The sequence below is a fragment of the Otolemur garnettii genome, unplaced genomic scaffold (assembly GCF_000181295.1).
Source record: "Otolemur garnettii isolate 467f Iridium unplaced genomic scaffold, OtoGar3 scaffold00092, whole genome shotgun sequence".
NCBI lineage: Eukaryota > Metazoa > Chordata > Mammalia > Primates > Galagidae > Otolemur > Otolemur garnettii.
The window spans coordinates 2035027-2047228 of NW_003852487.1; the positions used below are offsets into that span (position 1 = coordinate 2035027).

The 12202-nt window shown below is 43.8% G+C and overlaps 1 protein-coding gene across 1 annotated transcript in view; it reads right to left on the minus strand.

The window, feature by feature from the left end:
* The window catches only part of SDK1 (sidekick cell adhesion molecule 1), a 1049055-nt gene that overhangs the window by 118616 nt on the left and 918237 nt on the right, over nucleotides 1-12202 (minus strand). The window contains exons 23-25 of the mRNA XM_003795444.1: nucleotides 7728-7837; nucleotides 5876-6026; nucleotides 5041-5278 (exon numbers count right to left, since the gene is read on the minus strand). Coding sequence (XP_003795492.1) covers nucleotides 5041-5278; nucleotides 5876-6026; nucleotides 7728-7837 — 499 coding nt within the window. The remainder of the gene's footprint in view (nucleotides 1-5040; nucleotides 5279-5875; nucleotides 6027-7727; nucleotides 7838-12202) is intronic.

A 12202-nucleotide genomic window follows, 5' to 3' on the forward strand; every position in this document is an offset into this window, starting at 1 on the left:
TTCCATTTTGAGCCCTATTAGATCCATGTGAGATTCTGTCATTCAATGGTCTTTTAATCTCCCTGTCATACTTTCAAACTCTATGTCTCTGTGCTATATTTTGAGTTATTTACCGAAATCTAGCTTCTAGTTTGATAATTCTCTCTTTGACAGGGTCTAAATTGCTTTTTACCTGAAACATAGACTTTTTTTTTTCAACAACTGTGTCCTATTTGGTTCTCTCTTAAAAACAAACCAAGAAACAAAAAAACCCTTCTTTACAAAAATAGCAACATTTTAATGCCTTCTTTTAATAATTTTTAAATGTAGTTATTATATAGTTTCTTTCAGACTACTATGTATTTTAAAGTAATCAGGGCCCTCTTTTTTTCTTTTCTTTTTTTAGGCTGTTCATTTTTTTATTTTTATTTTTTGGTTGCTTATTTTTAAATATGGCAGATTGTTTCTTCTGTGTTTGATAATTGTGATTCATCTTTTAAAGGGTTTGATTTTTATTTGGGAAAATTTGGCTGTGGCAATATTTTTCCAGAGGAGGAGTCATATTTACTTCTGTTGGCTTTCCAAAAGGTTTGGCCTAAAATCATGTGGGGTTTGTTTTTGTTTTGTTTTTGTATTCTCTTCTTGTTTTGGTTTTGGAGAAAAGTAAATTCCCTTACTGGGTATAATACATATATATAACTATTTCAGGAGGAGTTGATCACTATTTCCCTTTAGGGTAAGAAGATACTAGGGTAGTGAAAATAATCTTCAGGACTTTCCAACCACAGGCAAAGTGTACAATCTATGAGCCTTACTTGTTTCATTAACATTTTATCTGTGCAAAATTAATCTAGGGAAAACTAAGCTTTTCTTTCAAAAATAGCTTTATTATAATATAATTCCTAGATCATATAATTCATCTATTTAAATTATACAATTCAATGCTTTTAGTGTATTCACAAAAATTGTGCAACCATCATCACAATGAACTTGAGGACATTTCATAGCCCCCAAAGAAGGCCTGTATCCATATCAATCACTCTCACTCCCTCCAACCCTCTCCCCAGGCCTAGGCAACTACTAATCTACTTTTGTCTCTGTAGAGTTGCCTATTCTAGACATTTCAGATAAATTAAAACAAATAGTATGAGATCTTTGTGTGTGGCTTCTTCTACTTAGCACTATGTTTTTAAGGCTCACCCACATTGTAGCATGTATCAGAATCTAATTCCTTTTTATTACGGAGTTATCCAGTGTATAGACAAACCACATTTAATGACTGATAGACAGTTTCTACTTTTTGGCTATTGTGAATAATAGCATAGCAATCCAGCTGCTATGAATATTTATATATAAATTTTGTGTAAACATATGTTTTCAGTTATCTTTTATATATGCCTGGGAGTAGAATTTCCTTATGTTTAACCTTTTGAAGAATTCCAACTGTTTTCCAAAGTTGCTGCATCATTTTACATTCCTATCCGAAATGTACAGGGTTCCAATTTCTCCATCTTCACTGACGCTTGTTACTGTCCGTTTTTTTTTTTTTTTTTACTTTAGCCATCTTAGGAGTGTGAAGTAGTATCTCATTATGGTGTTAATTTGCATTTACCTCATGGGTAATGATATTGAGCATCTTTTCATGTGTTATGGCCATTCATATATCTCTTTTGGAGAAATGTTATTCAGATTCTTTGCCCAGTTTTTAATTGGATCATTTATCTTTTCATTGGGAAGTTGTAAGAGGTCTTTATATATTCTAGATACAAGTCCCTTGTGAGATATATAATTTGTAAATATTGTCTCCCATGTGAGGAGTTGTTTTTCATTTTCTTTATGATATTCTTTGAAGCATAAGGGTTTTCATTCTGATGAGGTCCAATTTATCTACTTTTTTTTTCTTTTGCTGCTAGTACTTTTGGTTTCTGCAATGAAATTATACATTAATTTCTCTTCTGGGAGTTTCTGGATTATTCACATAAAGTAAGTTCTAAACCCAAACATGAGTTGGGCACAGGACTCAGGGTTACTCTTTTTTCCCTATGCAGAGTCCAGGTAGGCATAGACAAACTTTTGAGGACAGGTATATTTCGTCTCACCTATTAAAGAGGGTACATACAGCCTTTAAGACTCATGTCTCCATATAAGAGTTTAGGTTCTGGCTCCCATCGTACAGAGATTCAAGGTGACTCTCCTTTTCCCACATGTGTACCAAATGGGTCCTGAAACGATGATGGATCCAGCCCCAACTCTGTCCCCCCAGGACAGCTGTAACCCAGGTCAAAAGTTACTACTAAACTGTTTTCAGTTCCCTTTGTGCCTCTGACACCTTGGGATTTCCTTGTTTTTCTCATGAAATGTCAATAAATTTAAGGTTTCAAAAATCATATTTTATCTATAATTTTCTAGTTGGTTACAGCAAGAGTTTTGTTTTTTCAAAAATATTTTCTTGGCCTGCCTATTACTGGATTTACAACTATCCCTTAAAATTTCTCGAGTTCCTTCTTTGTCAAAAAGATTCAGATATTAAAGAAAACAGAGTTTTTTAAAATCCATGTGATTACAGTCACAAGCTAAGTATAAGTGTGTCTCAATTTTTTCTTTCTAACATAATAAAGTCTACACTCTGACGGAGAGCTAGAGAAGACATTTGAGCCATCCCTGACTGCTTTAGAAAACCCCTCTTTAAATACTGGTTTTCTCAGAGCTCATCAGTTGCTGCTACAACTGTTTTCTGGAGAGCTTGATAGCAGGTGCCAGGACTCATACCACTCACTAAGAGCATCCCCACATGACAGTGATTCTGCCTCTCCCTGCTGTTGTTCATGAGTTCTACCATCTACCTTACCATGCACTCCTAGAAGATTAGGAGAAATACAATCACAAACCTGCTTGGGAGCTTTTGCCTAGAATCTGTGGCTGACAGTTGACCAAAATCATCCTTGGAACCTATGTGTGCATCCTGATAATGGCAATGTCAGGTTTAGACTTATTTGGTATCTGTCATTGGTAGGAACAGGGGAATGAGCATAAAAGGACAAGAAGAGAAGCCTTTATTCATGCTCCCCAAGCCCTCCATGCCAGGGCACACAGAGCAGGTGGCATTCACAGGTGCATGGTGTATTGTGTACTGCTGTGCTCCACCCCAGAGGTGCAGACTCCTCACTCCTCCCACAAACTGACCACATGGAGGGCTGAGAGGCGAGTTTGGGCACCTCTGCACCTCTGCACAGCACCTGCAATATCCCTAGCACTAGACAAAAGAAGCTCTGGGAGAAGCTGAGGGGACAGTGACATCCCCCAGGCTTGATGGAGCTTCTTTTTCTTATTGCTCAAGGCTGATCCATAGCCTCAGTCCAGCTGTCCTCACAGGCCTCCCTGCCCTCCATGGTGTTGTTTTTCAAGTCCCTCTTCAGAGGTTCTAAATGGGCTCTGTCTTAGGAGCATGCAGGACAGCTCTGGAAGCCAAAGGTCTTTCCTCTCTGACACTCCTCTTTCCTGAGGATGGCTTTTTCCAAAGCCACATCCAGCCTGGCCAATAGGCCCTGTACCAACTATGTCTTCCTGCCCTCCTTTGGCCTGGTGTGCTGGGTTTTTCCTCAATGTGCAGATATGTACTTGGCTTTCCTACTTCATCCTTCACTATATTTCCCATCAAAGTCACCCTAAATTCTAACTTTTTATCTCCTAAGGATATTTTCAACTTTTAAATTGAATTAATTTTTTTATTTAAAACAACAATAGGGAGATCATTTGTTCATGTGGCATCTGAGCCTCAGGGACTGAAGCAGAGAGGGGAAGGGGCCTAAGCTATGTTTACTATGGAAGTAAAACATCGAGCTGAGGGGTTTTCATTTAATGCAGAGTTGGTGAAGAGCAGGAAAAGGAAACTAGTAGCATCTGACACCAATAAGCAAAGTGGTCAGAGGACCACCCATGGGAAGGGGGTACAGTCTTGTTCTTTACCACTGACCACTGGCCTAGTTCATGGTCTCATCTGTCTGAACCTTCTCCTCATCCTGTGTCTGACAAAGGCTAGTAATTTATCTTAAGTACTATTTCTAACAACTTAAGTTAGCCTAGAATTAACAGCCCCTGGATCTATCAAGCACATGCTGTGACATCCATCAAAGAAGACTCAAGAGAGAAAAGAAAGTTCATTCCTTTTCAGGACAGAACCAATTGCAGTGTGTCTTTGAAAATTGCAGTGTGTCTTTAAAGAGTGTTAGATGCACTTGCTCTTCCCTTTGTGTTTCTACAAACTCAAACAAGGCAAGGAAAGGTCCTCCCAATCACTGTTGCCTGTTTGAAGTCAATCCATGAAGCTAGAAGACTAGGCGGCACATTCATCAGCAGCATAATGAGCAGAGGTCGACTCAAGGGTAACCAAAAATACTTTTCCTTTCTTCCTGGAATCAGCAGTAACCCCCTAACTGAGCCCAAAGACAGTGAGTGTAGTGATGTATGTACCACTTCTGGAGGGGTTGGAAGAGGTCCATTCTTGGCTCTTTCTTTTTCCTTCTGGTGGCTCTGTGCAGAAAGTGATTAGTTCTATAGAACAGCAGAGCCTGGGCCTTTAATCACTTCATGGATGAGAGCCACCCACCCAAGAGGAACACTCACTTGAGACTACAGTATGAGTGAGAAATAAACTTCTATTGTTTTAAAGCAATTCAACTTCTGGGCATCCATTTGTTATTGCAGTGACTACTTAATGTGTTACCCACATTAATTTGTAAAGAGGACATTCTGAATACCTTGTATTTAAAGACTCCCCATAGGATGTTTATACATTCTGGCTTTTCATCTTTGACAGGAAAAATTATCCCAACCTTAAAAAAATAATGATGTTAGTCTAACCCTTATTAGAATTCATCATCTTACAGTGAATGGCCTGGGCCCCTAGTGAAGTTTTCTTGTTGTGGCCTAACCAGTGGTTTAGGAGCGTGCCAGTGTAGTCACACAGTGGGATTTGGAGACTCAGGGGTCACTAAGCCCTGCCCATCTCTACCGAGGCATGGAGAGGGCTGGTCTCTGGGATTGGAAGTACCTCCATCTTACCTGACTCCCTTGTCCGACCCCGTAACACATTGCTCCATGGTCCGGAGCCAGCAGCATTGAAGGCCTGCATCTGTAGCTCATACTCCGTCCACTCCTCCAGCTCCTCAATGGTGAACTCCCGCTCCAGCCGGTCATTGATGACTTGAGCCAGTGCTGAGGCTGGGAGGTCTGGGCACCAGTACTTAATCCTGTAGCCCACAGACTCTGGGTTCCCATTGTACTGGGAATCGGGCAGGGGCTAGAAGTGAACAAAAGTTCATGAGGAGCAGACATCTCAGAACTGTCACATTTAAAGTTCTTAAGGATGGACTTGTCTTTTAAGGCCAATTCCATAAGAAATGCTTTCTTAGGAGAATAATCTTAGAACCTTCTACTCTATTTTTCCCTAAAACTTTTCTTCTGTTAATTAAATGAAACCCTGTCAGTAACTTTGGCTGGATATAATTTGTTTTAATACATTTTGGCTTAGTTTTGTGGGGAAATGTTCTGATTAAATATCAGGCTGGCTCTCTTACAATATTGAGCATTGGTTCCATGTTGACCCAGCTTAAGGACTTACAGGTCCAGCATGCAGTACCACCAGCTTTCCTCCCGCAAGGAATATTCTTCAATTCCAAGAAAAGAGTGAGTAATGCCACTAATTAATCACATATCCCAGGCTAGTCTGAAACCTAGCATGAACTATAAAATGTAATACTTTTTGGTTTAATGATGAGATTAATTTTGATGAGGAAAAAGGCATGACTAAGGAACTGCTAAGCTCTGGCTTCCATATATGCTCTGGGCACCTTGAAACTCTTGTCCCTGTAGCCTCCCCTTCTCAACTCCCACTCACCACCCAGCGGAGCCGCAAGCTGGTCTCACTAGCAGTTCGGACTGTGATGCTGGTTGGAGCCACATCAGGCGGGGCCTGCAGGGTCTGGATGACCCGGGATGATTGACTGTAGGGGCTTGGCCCAACAATGTTCACCTGCTTCATTCGAAATCTAAAGGTAAGACCAATGATGAGAGTCATTTCAAAGCAGAAGATAGGAAGGAAGAAACAAAGTCAAACCAAAAAATCTCATGCTTGTTTCTCAGGGGAAGGCTCAGATACATGTCCACCTGCATCCTAAAGGTGCATGTTGCTCATGGACATTCTCTCTACCTGGCTCTCTTCAAAATATAAACTACATATTTATCCCATTTTCCTAAAAGCCTTCAAAGAATGGTGAATCTATTGCAACCTAACAATTTAAAGTTCCCAAGTGAAACATAATTGAATGGGTTAGATAGTCAGAAATCTGTCATCAGTTTCCATGGGCTGATTCAACTTTTTAATCAGAGGATCAAAGATCAAGTAGCTACTCAACAGAATTGGAGTGTTGGAATGTTGCTACTAGAGGAGAGGTCTAAAAGTCCAATGTCTTTTGAATGACCAAGGGCACCCCTCCACCTCATTTTCTATTGGTTCAGTAGAAGAGCAAGGACCCCAGAAACCACACCCTGGATTCTAATCCACCGAGTAACTGTGAGCCCTTTGGCAAATGAGATTTGTTTCTGTTTTTCTATGAAACAAGGTGGAGTTAGATGTTCTTCAGAGTCTATGGTAATACTTTCAGTTCTTTTTATTTACATCTATAATTATTGGAATCAAATTTACAACTAAGAAGATTTACTAAGCTCACAGACATACACATATTTATTATAGAGGTTTCCTAAATGTACCTGAATTTAAGACAGGGATTTGATCAACAGGGACAGTTGATCTCTAATTACAGTTTCTGATCTTTAAAATAATTATATAGCTTCAGCTAATTTCACATGGTAAGTCTTGAATCCCAATAGCTCATTTTTAGCTAAACATTTTTCTTTAAAAACCAGTGTACTGTGCCTTGATTTGTCTTCTCTAGTCTTAGGAAGGATGTTAAAATGAATAGAAGCTAAATGGAATTTCTCATTAGGTTTTAAAAAAAAACCCAATGACTTTGTTTTATACTAAAAAAATGTTCTTCACAAAGATGTAATTTCACCTTTTACTCCCTGAATTAGTAATTCTTATTCTTTCATTCCCCAATCTTATGAAATGTATCTGTCCTGGCAGAATAATGACATTATCAAACTCAACATCTGGTGATAACTGGAAATTTCATCTCCCTCGACAGCCTTACGGGAAGCAATAACGTCCCTAACGGCTCATGATCACTCTACCCTTTGTTAAGGCCAAGGATTTACTGCCCAGATCAGTCTCAGGATCAAGAAGTGAAAGGTTAAATGGCAAGTTAAGTGCTTGATAAGTGAGACTAGCAGCTCCTGGGCCCTGGGAAGGGGAGCAGAAGGATATTCCTAGCATGTCTGCTTTGTTTGCACACAGCATGTTAATAGTCCCAAGAGGTTATAGAGTTTCTAAACAAAAGCAACACATTATTATTAAGTCTAATATAATAATAAGCCATTTCTATTTGGTATTTTCCTGGCCAGTATTGATATAAATAACATTGCTAATCTATCATCTGGGTATAATCTCCCTTAGAATAATAACCAACTGCGTATCCTGCCTATGCCTCAAGGCTTTGATTTATTGTCATTGCAACTTGGAAACTTCTAATTTACATGTATTCAACTGGGTTTTATTATGGCCAATAGAAGCCGCCTGCTTGAGATGCCAACTCTTCCTCCTGCAGTGGCTCATTGCCTGTTGTGCTCACCTGTAGTGAGTGTAAGGAGTGAGGTTTGGGATTTCCAGTGTCTGGGCATCAGGCTCATTCTCCTCTTCATAGAGGCTAACCCATTCCTCCTCATCACCGATGGCTCCAACCTGTGCAAAGGGAGATCCTGAGGTTGGCTGGGTATGTTGTACGACCAAGGCTGCCCCATGGACCACATGCACCGGCTTGGTGGGTGGTGGGCTGGGCAGAGCCCATAAGATCCCCTATCTAGGATGCCCTGAGACCTGCATGTGTCTCTCTTATGCCTTGGTGATACAAGCTCTTGCCCTTGCCACCATCAAGTCTAGGTGGGTTTTGGTCAAGAACTGGGCCCCAAGATGGTGGGACCTGAAGAATGGACCCTCTGGGAACAAAGCTCTGAGGGCTCAGACACTGTAAGTAGCAGAAAGCATTTTCCACACCATCTTTCCTTCCTCCCATTTGACAGAGTGAGGCCTCAGAGAGAGGCTCAAAGAGAAGGACTTGGTCAAAATCCCAGTGTGAACAGTGGTAGGGCTTTGGGCATAGGCTGGGGGTCTTCATGTGGGGTCCGGAGACATTTTCGTCACATGCTGACTAGAGGGACTGTCTCTCCCCACATCTACCCTGACCCTTTTCCCCCACTAAAGACACCACCATTGGCCCATGGCATGAGGAAGGTCCTCATATAAAGAAGCACTAAGCTTCTGCCCTAGTAATCCAATCTGACCATCCCGTCTCTTTAAGATTTGAAGGAACTGTCTCAGAGCAGAGCTGACTGCAGGAAAACCCCTCCCTTCAAACAGCCTTGTTTCCAAGTCTGCTAACGAGGCCCCTAGTGCCTTCCGAACTCTCAACTTGACCCCTTGGAGTCTCTGGCCCTGCCCAGTGACCTGCCTCGTGCTGACTGTTCTCCCCTCTGTGAACACTGTGCTGTGGGCCTGCTAAGGGGTATTTTCATTTCCTGAACTCCTGCTCTGACCCTATGTCACATTTCTCACTCTGTCTTGCTCTTCCCTGCTGCCAAAACCCAAGTGCCTATGGTGGCTTTTATACCTGCCCTCACTGAGTTGAGCATATTCCTTACCCTGTGCCCGTGCCATACAGACTGCCTTCCACAGGGAAGACCCCCTCAGCCTCCTGCCAGCCAGAAGGACCATGGCACTCCTCTGTGGAGATTCCTGAGTCCTTGTCACAGAGGCACCGTGGCCTGGTGTGGCTGTGCGGATCTTGAGGACCCCGGGACACACAGAGAAGGCTATGAGCACAGAGTATGTCAGGCTGAACAGGGCCCCAGGCAGTTACCACTTCATAACTGGCTTAAATGACAGAATAGAAAAGGTGCTCATTAAGTTTGTAGAGCAAACCAAGTTGGCAGGTGCCAAGTCATGGGTGGAAAGTGGTGTGAGAATTCAAAATGACCCTAGATATGAAGGATTGTGAGAGGCCAGAGTAAACACTGGTGCATGTTACTTCCTAAAGAAGGATAAAGGCAAAGGACAGAACTCAGATACCCTGAGTGAAACACATTCAATTAGTGGGTAGCTCCTCCAAAAGTTAAACATAGAGTGACCACATGACCTGCAATTCCACGCCTAGGTGTACACCTGAAAGAACTGAAAACAAGAGCTCTAACAAACACCTGGACACTGACGCACTATGCATAACAGCCAAAACATGGAAACAAGAAAGTGCCCCTGGATGAGGATAAACACACTGTGGCTCATCTGTACAATCGAATACTATCCAGCTATAAAAATGGATAAAGTACTGATGTACATTATCACATGGATGAGCCTCAAAACGTAATGTGAAGTGAAAGAAGCCAGACCCCAAAGCCCACATACTGCATAATCCACCCTATGAAATAACCAGAATGCATCGGTCAATCTACAGAGACAGATGCAGATTGGTACGGGACTAGGGAGAGACAGACTAGGAGTAACATCTTACTGGGTCCAAGGTTTTCCTTTGTAGTGATAAAAATGTTTTGGAGCTAGAAAGAAGTGGTTGCACAACATTGTGAATCTACTAACTTGTGACTTGTATACTTTAAATGGTCAATTTTAAGTTACATGAATTTCACCTCACTTTAAAAAGAAACATTAAAAGAAAATGCAGGATGACTGGCTAAAATCACTGGCCAGATCTGGAGGGCAGAGTACACGATGAATAGCCCAGAAGTCAGCAAAGCAGCAAGGCAGTTGAAAGTGGGGCAGTTTGCAGAGCTGGAGGAACAAGGGGGGATAGTGCCCTTGCCCGGCTGGGATAGCTACTGAAGTCCTCAACTCTTCGCTTCCGAGGCACAGAAAAGGGGCTTGTGTGGATGGATAAAGTCTATGCAGAACACTCATCCTGGAGAAGGGAATGCTCTATGCTGACCTCGGGGGGACAAGCCTAGAGCCCGACAGGCCCAGGCCCCGAAAGGGCCCATGCTGCTGCCAGTCTCCTTCATTGTCTCTGAGGAGGGAAAGGACCAGAAAACTGGCCCACGTGGAACACAGTGTAGGGCCATCCAACCCTGGTGGGCAAATGAGGATGAGGCAGGGGAAGCAGGGATCTCAGGGGCTCACCAGCATCCCCCTGAAAGCCCCTCCTGGGAAAGTCTAGCACAGGGGAGATACTGGGCATTCATCTGTGCGAATCGACGGACAAGTGAGCTAACCGACAAGCCACAGAGCTGCACCAAACTGCCCCAGCCTGTGTACACCAGGGGAAGCAGAGGCCCAGAGAAGGGTGACTTGTTCAAGGTCATAGCTTAGCACGGCCCACAAGACCTTTCACAGCCTAAAGAAGGAAGAAAACACACAGGGCAGTAGGATGTGAGGGTGTGGGGGGAGGATGCACAGCAGCACAGGCTTCCTGAATTATTAATTTCTTCAGGTCAGAATTCTACCAAATTCAGCAGAATTTTACAAACTGTAATGGGACCCCCTGTAGAATGTGGGGGGGGGGGGTCAGCAGGGTTCACTGGTTCAGAGTCCGAGATGATTTGGATGGGCTCCTCTTCCTGAAATGCACCCTCTGGATATCAGACCAAAGTGTGGTGCTATTTCATGGAAAATAAGTTGAAGAAAAAGAAGGAAAGAAGGAAGAAAAAGAGGAGGCTTGAAGTTTAGGCCAGTTTAGGCCTTTTATCGATCACTCAATTCCAGGCTTAACTGCTAAGGAAAGAGGCAGCAGTCAGGGAGCCCACCTCTCTGGCTCAGGTGCCGGGCGGTGCCCCCACCTCCTCACCTCATCTGCCAATGTGTGAGGGGGAAACACATGCGTGGCAGGTTCCATTTATTCTCCAAGCCCCCAAGGTGGAGTTGTAGACACTCATCCACCTTTGCAAAGAGCCTCCTTTCTCTTTCCTTCTGTCTCTCCTCCGCCCCTACATTTCCTTTCTCCATGGACATCTGTTTTGAGCTCCTCTGAGGGAGAAAAAAATGAAGCTGAGGGAAGGTCAGGTCTTTCAAAGGGGGCTCTGCCCCTCGCTCCCTGCCATCCTGCTCTTGCCTTGGCACCGGCCTGTATGGATGCAGCCTGCCTGGCTGCTCCCTGGCCCCTGTGGACACCTGCAGCCTGTCCAGGCACTGAGCATGGGGCACACTCTTGGCACACTAGCTCCTGCAGGGAGGGCAGGGGGAAGGGCAGTGACTCGACTCTGGGATTCAAGGCCATTCTACACAAACAACCAAGAAGAATGGAAGGGAACTGGTGAAACTTGAGACATTGCCCAGAGAACAGAGAAGCATTGCGAGTGCTAGCAGAGCAGGAGACTGAGAGACAAGTGCCCCAAGAGGCAACCAGGTCCACCCCGCACCTCAGAGAGAACTCCACCACCGGCCGAGGTCCTGGGAAACAGTCGCACCGCTGGGACGTGAGAGGCAGCAGGAAATGAGTCTCTATATACTCCTCTCCCTGTATGGGAGCATCTCTGAGAAGGGAGGGCTTCGCTAGCAGAGTCCCAAGGTCCCGCTGCCACTGTCCCATAGGTGACCCCTAAACTGCCTCTAAGTTATGTCTGGCAACTGCGGGGCTTTTGTTTTGCTGAGTTCAACCCACTTCCCGGGCTGAGACCCAATGGATTGTGACAACAGAGGACTGAGACTGGCAGCCAAGGTCAAACTTCCCTGCCCTTCCCATCCCATTCTGGGCCTCCCTTTTGGAAAGATGCAATTTGAACAGGTGCCGAATGGAGAGCCCAGGCAGTATCATGTGGCCCTGACTGCACGATCCCTCCCAACCCCAATCTGTCATCACCCCAAAGCAGCCTGCAGTCTCAAACACCTGCACCCTCGCACATGTTCTTTCCCCTCTCAGTGTGGGTCTACTCCATCTGCCCACTCCCAACGCAACTGGCAAACTCCTCTGGAATTTAGAGAGCATTTGGCTTTTGGGAAGCCTCAGGAACAACATACCCTTTGCCTCTCACTCACCAACCCAGGTGATGAAATCTGATGTCCTCATTCTGTGCATACCCTATACCAGGCATCCTCAAACTACCGCCC